Below are 17367 nucleotides of genomic sequence, written 5' to 3'. Positions count from 1 at the left end.
CTACAGTGAGGGCATCAAGGCTAAATGATGAACTGGAGGATTGAATCGAGTTCTTGAGCTGCCAACAGGAAGCAGCACTCGGGAGGTCATAAGGCTAGAAATTGAGGCATGCAGCCCCTGACTTTACATTCCTTGAATTTAATGAGCTGAAAATCACAGGCTGTGAAGCTGTGGAATCCCGCCAGGCTCTTCCTATGAGAATCATCCCTTGTTGGCAGCGCAGGAGTCTGCAATTAGCCCTTAAAGCTACTGAAAATGCTGACAGCTTTTGTATGCTTTGATCTATAACCAGTAACCTGTTCCAAATTCCAAAACAGGCCATCTAAGATCAAAGAGAATAATAAAAACAGGAACAGATGACCTCAGACTGTGTATACTCATTAACAGTAGGTGTGTCGGGCTGTTACACAAGCATTGAGCTCAGTATGTCACATCTGCATTGAAGTGCGGCTGTTAGTGGTAACTGTTTTAACATCTGTCTGTTGCACATGTGGAAAAGCAAATTGTTGACATTCAATACACACAGATTCGACCAGAAGTTCAAAGAGCTGACATTTCAGTCAATTTTCTGATTGGTCAGTTTCTCATCTGCAGAGAGAACATTAGGAAATCAAGAACCCACACAATAAAGTAGCTCAAGATTATTCACTAAAATGAATTGACAGAATGTGGGCTGCCTTGTGTGGAATATTTGCTGTCACCAGGATTCAGAGCTGAATACTGATTGGAAAGAAAGACTTGCCCAGAGGACTCCTTCACTACCTGCCTGCTCCTCCTTGACTGCCTGATGGTCACCCATTCCCTCTCTGCCTGCACACCTTTCTGCTGCAGGGTGACCTCATCCAAAAGCATGCAATCTATGCAACTTCTAACCTTGCAGTTGCAGCTGTCTCTCAAGCTCCAAGACCTGCAACTCGAACTCCCTCCTGACAACACTTTCTACACACGTAATTGTCCAGGGCATGAGAAGCACCCTGAATGTCCACATATCAAAGGATTGTATAGGACTCAGGCTCCCTGTCATGCTTCTATTTATTAGACAAACTAAAAACTTAATAGCGATTTATAAAAACATATAAAGCAACACTTTTTTTGTAACCTTTCTGATACTCATGCTCACTCGCTCCAGTTACTCACATGTATCAGATTAACCATTGTTGAAGTGCACTAATTAAGTCATTTGAGTTAACTTCTATTTGTATATAGTTTAGCAAACTAATTGGAATCACATCATTATTTCAATTGCCTATATTGCACATCCTTTGTTCCTGGCAGACCAATTACAGAACAAGCTACTGCTGAGTTTGGTAATAGTGCACATTTTTCAAATATAAGAATTCAAGTCCGGAAACTGAGCTTCGTGAGTCCGAAGCATATCGTAGAAGCTCAAGGGCGGATGTCCAGCTGCCTCAATTCCGGATATGCATTCATGGCTTGCGAAGCACAAGTTCAAAAAAAAGCTGTCTGTGTATCGCTGGTCTTCAACCATCTCTTTCCTTCATTGTTTCACTACAGAGCAGAAAGGTTCCGGTTAAATCAAACTGGCCAGCTTGGGAATTATTTCCTGTTGTGATAAAAAATAATCGATGCACTTCAATTTGTTGAGAGAAGAGGCCTATCTTGCAGATGGGACAAGGTGGAGAGGAAAGTAAAGGTGAAAAAGAAAGGAAAAGGAGAAGAAACAAATGAAAGAAGGATAGGAGCAGGAAGGAAGGAATTTCCACTCTCGCACATTTGAACATCTCTGAGAAATGTCCCAAGGTGCTGTACACCAACATTGACTATTTTTAGGTGCAGTCATTATTTAAATGGAGATAAATTTTATAAGTATTAGAGAGAGGAGTACAGATTGAGGAAAGAGCCTGTGTACCTCGTTACATATTTCAATTTCCAACCGTATAATACCAGGTTTGATTTTCTTTTAGGTTGTTGCATTAGAAAGTGGGGGCCATGCGGCTGGATCCTCTGTTCCTAAGACTCAGGGCAGGACTCTGCCAAAAAGTTTCATAGTTAATTTGTGACGGGTCTTTCAGCGAGTTTCCCGCCGGCTATGCCAGAGAGTTTCCCACCGCTATTCAATGACAGTTAGCCACTTTTTTGGGCCCTGGGGAATTTCTCACCGGTTTAGCCCACACTGAGAATTTTGAAAGGGTGCCCAGATCTGCAAGTGCTTGTGGGTCCCCCACACACCCCCACCCATGGGCAATGTCACACCCCACATACATGTACACTACCCCACACCCCCCAAGTGAGAACACCCGTCTATGGGGTCCCTGGGGACCCCCCTCTTCAGGCCCCCCAAGCTCCCTTACAGTACCCCCTCCCCACCCATCACTCACCTAACCTCCCGGAGGCCCATATTTACCTGCTCTGCAATCCCCCACCCTTCAAACCCCCCGCCACCCTCGTTTCATGCATGGCTCCCCATGCCCCTTGGCAGTGCCACCCTGACACTCGGGCATCCTTGCACTGCCACCCTGGCAAGACACCTGCTGGCTTGGCAATGCCATCGGGCACCTTGGCACTGCCAGGATGAGGGCCAGGGAGCCACCCTACACTTACTCTGACCACCCTGGGGTCTCCGGTGGTCCAGGTGCTGTTCCACCTGGTCCACATTTGTGTGGACCAGCATTGATCGGCGCCCAGCTGCAGCCTCCCCGGGGAGAACTGCAGGAGGCCAGTGTATCCTGGGCAGGTAGATCATAAGTAGGATTACAACCTACTTCCGTGAGCGTCATTTGGTACCGCCCATTTGGAGCGGGGCTCCGACTCCGATCTCTCGCAGGACTTCGGATAATCCCAAGAGAGTCTCATGCGAGAGCACAGCGCGGCTGGAGAATTGTGCCCTTAGTGTCGATGCCGGGGCAGGATTTTTGGATCCATGACAGCAAAACTGGTGCCGCACCTGGACCGATTCAGCGACTGATAAGGACCTAGCACCGACGCCACGTGGAACACAATCGGTTCCAATGAGAAACAGCCCCAGATGCGCCAGATTTGCGTTTGACACCCAGGAGGTTGACAAGTTGCAGCTACATATATACAGTCCACTCCACACACACACCCCATCCCAGCCAACAAGATGAGCACGCAAGAGACATGGCTTCCTCTGGGAATCAATCATCATTCGGAGAATGAGGAGAGGTTTGCAGAGCAGAAAAGCTGCTCAAAGTGGGAGGTGGACATTAAGAAGGGCTTTCAGTAGTTGGTCATATCCGTTGAAGGTTAGAGAAAAATTCATTTACCTCAACTCTGGCAAGGACAATACTTGATGTATCTTTGTTTTACAAAAGAGGTTGTGAATAAAACCTAGCAACTATTCCATGCACAGCTGCAACCAAAATAAAGCAAGGACTACATTGCCTGTGGTTATTGAGTAACCAGAGTCTTAACATTTATGGTTTTGGCTCCTTCCAGTCTGCTGAGGGATATCACAAAGGCTCACGTAACAGAGACACAGCTTCCCTGTTATAAAGACAAGCAAGTGAGCAAGCACAAGGGTTTGCAAAGACTGCATGCTTTGCCAGTGTGCAGGGTGCCAATGACTTTGGATTTCGGCGGGAGCGGTGCGCAAGGGACGTCTGGGAGGTAAGTTTTTACTTTAAAAACCCTTACCTTTGCAGGAGCAGCACTTTGGATTTCGGCGGGAGCGGTGCGCAAGGGACTTCTGGGAGGTAAATTTTTACTTTAAAAACCCTTACCTTTGCAGGGGCAGCACTTTGGATTTCGGCGGGAGCGGTGCGCAAGGGACTTCTGGGAGGTAAGTTTTTACTTTAAAAACCCTTACCTTTGCAGGAGCAGCACTTTGGATTTCTGCGGGAGCGGAGCGCAAGGGACTTCTGGGAGGTAAGTTTTTACTTTAAAAACACTTACCTGGTCCCGTTTCTGTTCTTCTTTTCTGTTTTTTTTTTAATATAAGGCGGGAACCGGAAGTTCGACCGCGGACTTCTGAGAAGGCCGCCCCCCCCCAACCAATAAATTCTGGTGGAGAGGAAACCCGAGACACTACACGTGTAGTGTCTCCCACCCACCCTCCTCCTCTAACCTAATATTAAGACCCATTGGTGTGAGGTAAGTGCCATATTATTATTATATTTTTTAAATTTTTATTTATTTATTAACCAGTTCTTGGTTGGAGGTTAGAGGGATGGCAGGGAAGGTAGTGCAATGTTCCTCCTGCAGGATGTTTGAGGTGAGGGATGCCGTAAGTGTCCCTGCTGATTTTACCTGCAGGAAGTGCAGCCATCTCCAGCTCCTCCAAGACCGAGTTAGGGAACTGGAGCTGGAGTTGGATGAACTTCGGATCATTCGGGAGGCAGAGGGGGTCATAGATAGCAGCTTCAGGGAATTAGTTACACCAAAGATTGGAGATAGATGGGTAACTGTAAGAGGGACTGGGAAGAAGCAGTCAGTGCAGGGATCCCCTGCGGTCGTTCCCCTGAGTAACAAGTATACCGCTTTTGATACTTGTGGGGGAAACGACTTACCAGAGGTAAGCCATGGGGTACGGGCCACTGGCATGGAGTCTGTCCCTGTTGCTCAGAAGGGAAGGGGGGAGAGGAGCAGAGCATTAGTAATTGGGGACTCGATAGTCAGGGGCACAGATAGGAGATTTTGTGGGAGCGAGAGAGACTCACGTTTGGTATGTTGCCTCCCAGGTGCAAGGGTACGTGATGTCTCGGATCGTGTTTTCCGGGTCCTTAAGGGGGAGGGGGAGCAGCCCCAAGTCGTGGTCCACATTGGCACTAACGACATAGGTAGGAAAGGGGACAAGGATGTCAGGCAGGCTTTCAGGGAGCTAGGATGGAAGCTCAGAACGAGAACAAACAGAGTTGTTATCTCTGGGTTGTTGCCCGTGCCACGTGATAATGAGATGAGGAATAGGGAGAGAGAGAAATTAAACACGTGGCTACAGGGATGGTGCAGGCGGGAGGGATTCAGATTTCTGGATAACTGGGGCTCTTTCTGGGGAAGGTGGGACCTCTACAGACAGGATGGTCTACATCTGAACCTGAGGGGCATAAATATCCTGGGGGGGAGATTTGTTAGTGCTCTTTGGGGGGGTTTAAACTAATACAGCAGGGGCATGGGAACCTGGATTGTAGTTTTAGAGTACGAGAGATTGAGAGTATAGAGATCAGGAGCACAGAATTGACTTCGCAGGAGGGGGCCAGTGTTCAGGTAGGTGGTTTGAAGTGTGACTACTTCAATGCCAGGAGTATACGAAATAAGGCAGGGGAACTGGCAGCATGGGTTGGTACCTGGGGCTTCGATGTTGTGGCCATTTCGGAGACATGGATAGAGCAGGGACAGGAATGGTTGTTGCAGGTTCCGGGGTTTAGGTGTTTTAGTAAGCTCAGAGAAGGAGGCAAAAGAGGGGGAGGTGTGGCGCTGCTAGTCAAAAACAGTATTACGGTGGCGGAGAGGATGCTAGATGGGGACTCTTCTTCCGAGGTAGTATGGGCTGAGGTTAGAAACAGGAAAGGAGAGGTCACCCTGTTGGGAGTTTTCTATGGGCCTCCAAATAGTTCTAGGGATGTAGAGGAAAGGATGGTGAAGATGATTCTGGATAAGAGTGAAAGTAACAGGGTAGTTATTATGGGAGACTTTAACTTTCCAAACATTGACTGGAAAATATATAGTTCGAGTACATTAGATGGGTCGTTTTTTGTACATTGTGTGCAGGAGGGTTTCCTGACTCAATATGTTGACAGGCCAACAAGAGGAGAGGCCACATTGGATTTGGTTTTGGGTAATGAACCAGGCCAGGTGTTAGATTTGGAGGTAGGTGAGCACTTTGGGGACAGTGACCACAATTCGGTGATGTTTACGTTAGTGATGGAAAGGGATAAGTATACCCCGCAGGGCAAGAGTTATAGCTGGGGGAAGGGCAATTATGATGCCATTAGACATGACTTGGGGGGGATAGGTTGGAGAAGTAGGCTGCAAGTGTTGGGCACACTGGATATGTGGAGCTGGTTTATGGAACAGCTACTGCGTGTTCTTGATAAGTACGTACCGGTCAGGCAGGGAGGAAGGCGTCGAGCGAGGGAACCGTGGTTTACCAAAGAAGTGGAATCTCTTGTTAAGAGGAAGAAGGAGGCCTATGTAAAGATGAGGAGTGAAGTTTCAGTTGGGGGCGCTTGATAGTTACAAGGTAGCGAGGAAGGATCTAAAGAGAGAGCTAAGACGAGCAAGGAGGGGACATGAAAAGTATTTGGCAGGTAGGATCAAGGAAAATCCAAAAGCTTTCTATAGGTATGTCAGGAATAAGCGAATGACTTGGGAAAGAGTAGGACCAGTCAACGACAGGGATGGGAAGTTGTGTGTGGAGTCTGAAGAGATAGGCGAGATACTAAATGAATATTTTTCGTCAGTATTCACTCAGGAAAAAGATAATGTTGTGGAGGAGAATGCTGAGACCCAGGCTATTAGAATAGATGGCATTGAGGTACGTAGGGAAGAGGTGTTGGCAATTCGTGGACAGGCTGAAAATAGATAAGTCCCCGGGGCCTGATGGGATTTATCCTAGGATTCTCTGGGAAGCCAGGGAAGAGATTGCTGGGCCTATGGCTTTGATTTTTATGTCATCATTGGCTACAGGAATAGTGCCAGAGGACTGGAGGATAGCAAATGTGGTCCTGTTGTTCAAGAAGGGGAGTAGAGACAACCCCGGCAACTATAGACCGGTGAGCCTCACGTCTGTTGTGGGTAAAGTCTTGGAGGGGATTATAAGAGACAAGATTTATAATCATCTAGATAGGAATAATATGATTAGGGATAGTCAGCATGGCTTTGTGAAGGGTAGGACATTCCTCACATACCTTATTGAGTTTTTTGAGAAGGTGACTGAACAGGTAGACGAGGGTAGAGCAGTTGATGTGGTGTATATGGATTTCAGTCGAGCAGGCTGCTTTATCTTGCATGTTTCAAGTTTGTGAGTGTTTTTGGAGCTACACTCATTCAGGTAATTGGAGAGAATTCCTTCATAATCATGGGGAGGTGATGCCATAGTGGTATTGTCACTAGGCTAGTAATCCAGAGATCCAGGGATTCTGTGGACCCTGTGGACTCTGGTTCTGGTGAAATTTAAATTCAATGAAAATCAGGAATTAACAGTTTAACGATGACCATGAAACCATTGTCAATTGTCACAAAAACCTATCTGGTTCACTGATGTTCTTTAGGGAAGGAAATCTGCCCTCATAGAATTTACAGTGCAGAAGGAGGTCATACGGCCCATCGAGTCTGCTCCGGCTCTTGGGAAAAGCACCCTACCCAATCCCACACCTCCATCCTATCCCCATAACCAGTAACCCCACTTTAACCTTTTTGGAAGCTGAGGGCAATTTAGTACGGCCAATCCACCTAACACGCATATCTTTGGACTGCGGGAGGAAACCGGAGCACCTGGAGGAAACCCACGCAGACACAGAGAGAACACCGCACAGACAGTGACCCAAGCTGGGAATTGAACCTGGGACCCTGGAGCTGTGAAGCAACTGTGCTAACCACTGTGCTACCATGCTGCACATCTTAACCTATTCTGGCCTGCATGTGACTCCAGACCCATAGTAATGTGGTTGACTCTGAAATGGCCTAGCAAGCTACTCAGTTCAAGAAAGAGCAATCAGTGATAGGCAGTGAATGGCCCAGCCAGAAACACCTACATCCCATGAATGAATAAAATAAACCTGATTTGTTCCTTGTAGATGATGGACATGATTTGGGGAGTGAGGAGGTTAATTTAGTGATAACAGTTCCGTTGAATGCCAAGGGGAGATGGTGAGAATCTCCCTTGTTGGAGATGGTCATTTGGCACAAATGTGACTTGTCACTTATCAGCCCAAATCTAAATGTTGAATCTGAATCTAATGGGCTTCATTATCTGAGGAGTCACAAATGGTGCTGAACATTGAGCAATCATCAGCAAACATACCCACTTCTGACCTTATGATGGAAGGAAGATCAAAGATGTATCATCTGAAGATGGTTGGGCCTAGGACATGACCCTGAGGAACTCCTTCAGCAATATCCTGGAGCTAATATGATGGATCAACAACCGCCACAAACATCTTCCTTTATGCTAGGTGATTTCACCCATTGGAGAGTTTTCCCTCTGATCTCCACTGACTTCAATTTTGGTTGGGCTTCTTGATGCTACACTTATTGAAATGTTGAATTTTATGTCAAGGCAGCCACTCTCACGTCACCTCTGGAATCCAGCTCTTTAGTCACATTTGGACTAAGTCTGTAATGAGGTTAGGAGCTGAATAATGTTGGCAGATACCAAATTGAGCTATGTTGGGCGGGTAATTGCTATTTGACAGCACCTTGCTGATAGCTGAGAGTAAACTGATGGTTCAATAATTCCACGGACTTGGATTTGTCCTGTTTTTTATGGACAGGACATATCTGTGCAATTAGAATCATAGAAATATGGAATTCCTACAGTGCAGAAGGAGGCCATTCAGCCCATCAAGTCTGCACCAGCCCCGCCACAAAAACGCAATCCTTTCCAATCTTTGAACACCAAGGGGCAAGTTATCATGACCAATCCACCTAACCTGCACATCTTTGGACTGTGCGAGGAAACTGGAGTTCCCAGAAGAAACCCACACAGACACGGGGAGAACGTGCAAACTCCACACAGACAGCCACCCTGTCATGATATCCACATCGGCATATCATGGTGCAATCACACACACACTGATGGACAGGTAGTTGGACCAACCAACACACACACAACATCGCAGCCAATCACCAGTGAGAGCACACGCACTATAAAACAGGGAGCACCACAGTTCCCGCTCATTCTACCAGGAGATAGCACAGAGCTCACAGCGTGCCACTCAGACATGGACCATGTGCTGAGTGCCTCACCAAGAAAGTGATAGGGCTGGGTCCACAGGTTAGCTGGTGAAGCACGAACCTCAGCCAGCAGTTAGTAGTTGTTATTGTTTAAGACAATAAAACAGAGTTGTACCATCTACAGCCGTGTTGGATCATTTGTGCATCGGAACACCCAATACGACACACCCAAGGTCGGAATCAAACCCACGTTCCTGGCACTGTGAGGCAGCAGTGCTAAGAATTCTATAACTCGATGATTCTCTCTGGTAAAGCCCACATGACAACAAGTTGTTCCCTGATCATGAGCCTGATAACATTGAGGTCCTAGTAAGATGTGGAGCTGCCATGCATTTCTGTGTGATTTTCTAACTGCTGCTGTCAGAGGCAGAGATGAAGGGAAGGAGAGAGCTGGATGCCTCCAAGGAGCAGCCAACCCGTGACCCCAACCCTCCACCCTCCCAGGCGGATGACCATGCCTGACAAGGGTTCATGCATTTAGTCTTTCTGTGACACCAAGGAATCGTCTCTGTGGGTTCCTCCCACAAGTCCCGAAAGACGTGCTGTTAGGCGAATTGGATATTCTGAATTCTCCCTCAATGTACCTCCCTCAGGCGTCGGAGTGTGGCAACTAGGTGCTTTTCACAGTAACATCATTGCAGTGTTAATGTAAGCCTACTTGTGACAATAAAGATTATATACAAAGTATGCAGTTTAAAGCCTAGTGGAAACAACTGGAATAATATCAGAGGGAAGATCTTCATATATGACTCTCATTAACTTGATGAAAGAGCAATGTCTCCATTCACAGTTATGTATGAAGAGGAGGAATACCGATCTCTAGTTCTTCAGGAAGCCCTTCACCGCGAAGGGATAGGGTGGAAATGCCACACCTAGACAAAGGCCGGAACTGGCTTGCTGGATTTCAGATGGTTGGAAAACTGTAAAGGATATTCTCTCTAAATGTATTACTTCAATGCAGTCACAGATCAACTGAGATATTAATGATTCAGGCTGTAGGCAAGTGATCAGTGGTTTTTGTACTGATCTTCAACCAGATGTGGAGAAAGAGGGCCCATTTCAGGTTGGCACAGGGCCAGGAAGAGCAAGGGCCAGCAGGCTTCAAGAAGGTCAAGAGTCCACTGCAAAGGTGACGATTGGCCCGACCACAGATGTATTGCAACCTGTAGCTACAAATGAGTGAAAGGTAATGCTGAAGGCTTCTTTGGGTGTTTCAAGATGTGGTTGCTCACATCTGCCAGCTTCTCTATAAGGAACTGCAGCTGCAAGGTCTTGGAGGGAATCCTATGCTGGTGGCATTGAAGGTCACTGCCAGTGAATCCTTCCACACCACCACTACAGATCCATGAGGCATCTCCCAGTCAGCAACACACAAGTGCACATGGGAGAGTGCAACAGTATGTCAAATTACACCTGGATCCTAAAAGCCAGGTTGCAAGAGTGTTGGAATTTGCAGCAATCTCAGGTTTCCCACAAGTGTAGAGTGGACTTGACTGTACACATGTGGCCTTGAGACCACCCTGGCAGCAGCCAGTCACATTAATCAATTGAAATGGATTCCACTCGTTGAACATGTAGCTGTTACGTGATCATAGAAGGCAAATCCTGCATGATTGTGCTCGGTGCCCAGAGAGCACTCAATGACGACGTTCTGATCCATTCCCAAGTGCCACAGATTTTTGAAGGATGTCAGTGATTGCAAGGCTGTCTCCTCCAGGTCAAGAGATACTTTCAGTTGATGATGCTAGTTTGCCATCTGACGAGGGCTGTTGAGGAGAGCTACAATGATGCACATGCTTCCACCCAGTCCATGATTGAGCAGGCTATAGGCCTCCTAAAGTTGAGGTTCATGTGTTTTTGTTGGAATCAGGAGAGAAGTCAGACATATTGGGAGAGGGAGCAGCAGTGCTTATGATAAATATTCACCCTTGTTTTAACTTATGTAATGTTTAGCTTTGCTTCTTCAAGAGGCAATCAATATTGGTACCAGCGGTCTCAGGGAAAACCAAGGTGCAGCAGCAGTCAGAAGCAAGCCCTGTAGTTCCCAATGCAGGGGGATGAACAGCTGCATTAGACATGGATAACAGGCATCACTTCTTATTCTTTTACCGGGATGGTGCTTGGTGAGATTGCATAAGAATGTGTCAGTCCATTTGTCCCTACTTTAGTCCCCCAACAGTAACCATGTCCAAACAATGGTGCTAATGATCCCAATTTTGCACCTTGTCAGTCTTGAGTTATGGCAAGTTTGAAATAATATTACTGATTGTATTACATTTGTAACCTTGTATTTCAGGCATAGAAGAAAACAACTGGTTGTTATTCCCCAGGTGAGAACATATTACTCTTTATTCTTAGTATCAATAGCTACGTGCAGGAGTGGCGTATTGGCTCTGAGAGGATCTTATGAGGAGAAAATGGGGGAGTCTGGAGGAGGAAAGGCCTCTAAATGTCCCCATGAGACCGAGAGGAATGCCTGCTGGTCCCACAAAGAAAACTGAAAGACTTACATTTCAGGGCCTCTTCACATCCCAGTCTTCTTCTGGTAGGAAAACCAAAGCTGCTTTCGTGATCAGGACTGAGTTAAAATTGCATTTGGCAATGACAACATTAGATCTAAATTGCATATTAAAAAGGCTTTTGAGTGAGTGGTTTTACAAAAGCCTATGTAAAAGTTATATTTGTGGCGATCTGGACAATGCCAGAGCATGTGTGTGACCTGGATGTTTTAATTGTGCATTGCTTGATTTCTTTATAGAAACAGCCTGATTAAAATGGACTGAATGAAAACCAAGTGAATTATATAAAGACTGGGCAATCCACCAAGGCAGATTACTTACTGTCCATGGGGCGTTGGGGTACACACACACACACACACAAAACCTACCAAAAATGTTCCTGGCTGGATGACGTATTGATTACTTTTGCAATTGATGATTTCAGCTGCCCTAGGTTTATTACCTATTAGAAGTGTTGAAATTAATTTATAATTTATATTTTTCAGCAATATTCTGTTCAAAACAGTGGATACCAGACTGCCAAGGATGGCCTTCACTGCATCAAAACACAAGATGATGCAAGCAGGGTTAATAAACCAAAGGATTCCCAAATAAATACTGGCTCTACAAATACAAGCCAGGAGATTCTGGGTGATGTTGATGTATTCTGTGCTGCTAAACAAGATAACAATGCACCTGAAGATTCCAAACAGAATGTTAAATCTCTCAAGCTTGATACAAATAATCAGGCGTCTGTAGTTTAAGTAACACCAACAATGAAGTACATTCCATTGTTGCAGCCTTGAAAGGCTAGTTTGATTGTTTGTAAGCCAGCCCCAAGTTTGTATGGAAAATGAAGCAAATTCTCACATGGCCCTAGTCAGCCAGAAGTGGCCTGTGACTTGAAACACTGAAGGGACCAGAAGAATACTCTTTTGACTGCTTATTTAGTTTAGTTTTTTTCCTTCATGGAGTCTCCCAAAGTCAGACAGTAAGGTTGGACTTATCTGCAGATTACTCTGTCAATCTGCAATTGCCCTCTGGGAGACTTTCCTCTAGCTTGCCTAACCTTATAGCTTAGATCGGTTTTAGTATCAAATGAAAGTGAAGATATATTTCAACAATTAAACCACTATTATATATTTGATAGCTGATATTGCTCATAATTCAAAATTTATTTTTATATTTGAGGAGAAAATCAGCAGGTCTGTTTTGAAGTGCATCGCTGAGATACTGTAAAACAGTTTCTGAAATTATTTTGCCTCCAGAACTCCATTGAAAAACCCAGTCCAAGTGTTGATCAGACTTAAAGAAAATCTTTCAGACATCAGTCCTCAATTTCATAGAATCCCTACAGTGCAGTAGGAGGCCATTTGGCCCATCAAATCTACACTGACCCTCCAAAAGGATATGCTACCCATGTCCACTCCACCATCCACCCCAGCCTATCCTCATAACCTAACCTGCACATCTTTGGACACTAAGAGGCAATTTAGCATGGTCAATCCATCTAACCCACACATGTTTGGACAGTGTGAGGAACAGGACCACCCAGAGGAAACCCACGCAGGCAAGGGGAGAACGTGCAAACTCCACACAGTTACCCAAGACCGGAATTGAATCCGGGTCCCTGGCGCTGTGAGGCATCAATACTAACCACTGTGCTACTATGCCGCACTTTTATCTTTTATTTGTGTGAACCTGGGTCCCCTTGTTCTACTCTTCAAATTTATTGTAAAGTGCTTTCTGCACTTTTGTTTCCACTCCCTTCATTATTTCAAATGCATTTATAGGATTGGTTCTTAAGTGCCAACTTTCCAGGCTAAAAAGCCCAGTGGTACAGCTTTTCTTCACAACTCAAATGTTTGTCACTCAGGATTCCAGCATTTGATTGACCACTTTGTTTCTCAGCAGCAAACCATGGCACATTGCTCAAGATATGATCGGACTTTTTGATCACAACCTTTTGTTTGACTAATAACCTGGTTATTAATCATATTCTATAGACTTATCGCAATATGCTGAAGCTTAATTTCAATTTCAAAGCAAAGAGTTTATCAGCCCTAAACTGGATGCAGGAAATAGCCTGGACTGCCACATGAATCATACAAACTTCAACAGTAATAGGGCGGCACGGTGGCACAGTGGTTAGCACGGCTGCATCACAGCTCCAGGGTCCCGGGTTCAATTCCGGCCTTGAGTCACTGTCTGTGTGGAGTTTGCACTTTCTCTCCTTTTCTGCGTGGGTTTCCTCCCGGTTCTCTGGTTTCCTCCCACAGTCCAAAGATGTGCAGGCTAGGTGGATTGGCTATGCTAAATTGCCCCTTAGTGTCCAAATATTAGGTGGGTTACAGAGTTACAAGGATAGGATGGAGGCATCGGAATACATAGGGTGCTCTTGCCAAGGGCCGGTGCAGACTCCATGGGCGAATAGCCTCCTTCTGCACTGTAAATCCTATGATTCTATGAGTAATAATATACTTCATTCATCACAACTAATTAAATAACCATCACATTGTTCAGAGCTTGGGCATAATCATTAGTAAGGGAAAATCGGGTGGTGAGTAGGCTGTGTCACTTTACCTCTGTTTTGATCTCGGTTAATGTCCCCTCATCACTCGAAATTCCAGATTATAAGAGGTTTGGGTCAGGTAAACAAGTAAAAACTGTTTCCACAAGCTAATGACAGAAGGACAAAGAGACACATTTAAGTGTTTGGGTAAGCGATAAAGGCGAGGAAGAACTTGTTGCCTTTGAGGGTTGTGGATATGGAAATAATCAATGATTTTGAAAGGAAATTGGATGGACATTTGAGGGAAATAAACTTCTCAGACCCTGGGGATAAAACAGGGGAATGAAACTGACCGGATTGCTCGACTGCGAGTTGACATGAATTTGTTACACTGAATGCATCTGTTCTGACTCTTTTCTGAATTAATTCATAATATTCTAACAATGAAATGGAATCTCATTGTATGTTTGATATTGGTACCTGTAAAATATTGGATGATGGATGATCAGCAATAATCTGACCGTGTGGCATGTCATTATCAAATACAGCTCCTCACGCCATCCTTGAAAAATAAAGACAAAAATACAACAAGGAGTCTTTTTTTAACATTTGATTGCCTTGGCAACACAACAGAAGTTAAGCTGTTATATAAAAGCTGTAAGTGCATGTGTCATTTCATATCATCAAGTGACCAAAGTTCATGCTCTTTGGCTACAATGGATTCTGCTCTTTCGGCCGCGATCTAACGGAACAGTTTCTAAGTGTCATTTGTGGCGGACTTTGCTGAGAGTTTCAGTCCGGCTTCGATGGCAAGTTCCCCACCGCGATCTAAACACACTTAGTCACATTTTGGGCCCTGGGGAGTTTCTCCCCGGCCAAGCCCACACTTTGGGTGTGATTTAATGGCCATGTTGCTCTTCAGTGAGAGGGTGATGAGGCCGTTAGAACGCGGGAGAGGCCATAATTGAGAACTGCGCTGGGCGCTGATCGGCTTGTGGTCGAACCGGCCCGCTCCCGTTGGCAAAATCTCAAACCTGGAGTGGCCAGAAACCAATAATCACGACTTAAGGCCATACAATGGGAACAATCCCTTATATAACGGCCTCCCGTGATCTAACCAACTCCCCAGCACATTGTCACGCATGCGCCGATTAGTACACCTTTTAAAATCGTGAATGTGTCGGAATGGCTGCTGCGGAATGCGAGGAGGTGAGTAGCTATCTTCGATCCCAGGCAATGAGCCGGGGGTTCTAGGGTTCCAGCCCCTGTGCTCGGGGGAAGGTGGTCCTTCCCCCCTCAACCCTCCCCCACCCTTACCCCTCTTCCCCCCATTCACCTCTCAGTGATCCTCGACCTCTTCCGTGCTTTACAACTGCGTCTAGGTGTGTCCCCAGGATGCACATCAGTGGTGGAGGCAATCTGTTGTCTCTCACGTCCCATGGCCTTTGGTGCCCTTGGCGGCTGGATCTCCTAGGGCCAGAGGGCCCCGCGCAACTTGCCGGCAGCATATGCCTGCCATGCCAACCTGTTCCGGGGTCTGACCCCGAGACGTGCCGTTCTCAGAGGGCTGGAATTTGGGGGACCTGGTAGTTGGGTGGCTGTGGGTTGGAACCCAGCGCTCCATCCTCCTGGTATATGGCATAATGCCCTGGGTTTCTCCTCAGGACGGAGGGGCAGCTGGATCAACCCCTGGCTGCCCCTCTGTCATCTGGCTCTGCCAGCCCTGGCGGCTCCCCAATGTCTGCAGCATGGTGTTGACGCCTTTGGCGATGCTCCTCAGTGACTGGAACATGCTCTGCAGCACCCCGGCAATGCCCACCCATGTCTGGGACACCTCCCCCAGTGACCACGACATGCTCTGGAGTTCATAGAATCATAGAATTTACAGTGCAGAAAGACGCCATTTGGCCTTTTGGGTCTGAACCAGCCCTTGGAAAGAGCACCCTACATAAGCCCACGCCTTCACCCTATCCCTGCAACCCAGTAACCCCACCTAACCTCAGCAATGCCCATCTGAGACTGGGACATGCTCCATAACACCTCATCAAGGTCCATGTGGGACTGGGACACGTCCCCCAGCAACTGGGGCATGCTGTCGAGGCACTCTGCCATTGCCATCACTGAGCTTTGACCAAGAGTCATCAGACTTGAAACATTAGCTCTTTTCTCTCCCTACAGATGCTGCCAGACCTGCTGAGATTTTCCAGCATTTTCTCTTTCGTTTCAGATTCCAGCATCCGCAGTAATTTGCTTTTATGGCCATCACTGACTGAGCCACGCCTTGGACACCTCCACTCATGCTGCTGCCGCTGCGCAACAGGCTCTCCACTGCACCCTAGCAGCGTTGGCCTCGGTGCCACACATTGCCGACGCTATCTCCTCCGCCCATTGCCTCTCGGATTCCTCCAATTGGCCATTGACCTACTGTCTCACCAGGGCCTTCCTGCCTCCACCTGATGTGCATCAGCAACTGTGTGGTGATCATCAGAAGCCTGACCATTACTGTCACCCACCAAGATCATAGAATTAACAGTGCAGAAGGAGGCCATTAGGCCCATCGAGTCTGCATCGGCCCTTGGAAAGAGCACCCTACCTTAGCCCATACCTCCACCCTATCCCCACACCTCCACCACATCCCCGTTACCCCAGCTAACGTTCTTTGGACACTAAGGGAAATTTAGCATAGCCAATCCACCTAACCTGCACATCTTTGGACTGGAGGAGGAAACCGGAGCACCCGGAGGAAGCCCACACAGACACGGAAAGAATGTGCAGACTCCACACAAACAGTGACCCAAGCCGGGATGTGTGTCTCTGTGCTGGTGAAGGATGGGGATGACAGCGGTGCTGAGAATACGGTGGTCTCCTTGGAGCTCTCCTCCGAGGTGTTCTCATGGGAGGCATGGGGGGGTTCACCATGGAGGGGCTGGCAGCTTCGGATGCAGATTCTACAGGAGAATGGACATGTGGTCAGTGGGAGGGATGGGTATACATGGCATGAACAACTCACATGTGACTGGTCATCTGGGCCGGTGTAACCTCACCTCTGAGCTGTTCCGCAACCTCTACATCGGTGACTGATCTGACCTTGGCCACTCCCGCAGCCTCCAGGACCCGTTCCTCATAGGGGGTGAGGACTCTGATGTCCAGCGCCACACTGTACTGCCCATCTGGGCACGATTCATTCATCATGGGGGTGCGGGGGGAGGGGGAGTATTGGGGGATGGAATGTATGTGGGGGCGATGGGGGGGGGGGTGCGGCAGGGGTCTGGGAATAACTGCTGGACATGGTAAGGGCCAGGACATGGTATGGTGCTGAGTGGGGGCGGTGCCAGGTGCATGGTCTTGGGGGGAGGGTGGCGGGCACCGGTGGTGTCAGTGGCTGGTACGAACCCACCCATGTGGCACGATGGAGGTCATTGATCTTCTTACGGCACTGGGTGCTGGTCTTCCTGGTGACACAGGGGAGTGCCCTGTGGCTGACCC

At 47.2% G+C, this 17367-nt stretch overlaps 1 protein-coding gene across 1 annotated transcript in view; it reads left to right on the top strand.

The window, feature by feature from the left end:
• The window catches only part of LOC140391604 (uncharacterized), a 114241-nt gene extending 99782 nt beyond the window's left edge, over positions 1–14459 (top strand). The window contains exons 7-8 of the mRNA XM_072476262.1: positions 11168–11201; positions 11876–14459. Of these exons, the coding sequence (XP_072332363.1) occupies positions 11168–11201; positions 11876–12133 (292 nt within the window). The 3' untranslated portion in view covers positions 12134–14459. The remainder of the gene's footprint in view (positions 1–11167; positions 11202–11875) is intronic.
• Positions 14460–17367: the final 2908 nt, after the last annotated feature.

Source organism: Scyliorhinus torazame, chromosome 15 (genome assembly GCF_047496885.1).
Source record: "Scyliorhinus torazame isolate Kashiwa2021f chromosome 15, sScyTor2.1, whole genome shotgun sequence".
In the NCBI taxonomy this organism is placed as follows: Eukaryota; Metazoa; Chordata; class Chondrichthyes; order Carcharhiniformes; family Scyliorhinidae; genus Scyliorhinus; species Scyliorhinus torazame.
Note: the sequence above shows the minus strand (reverse complement) of the source record. Positions and strands in the feature narration are given on the sequence as shown.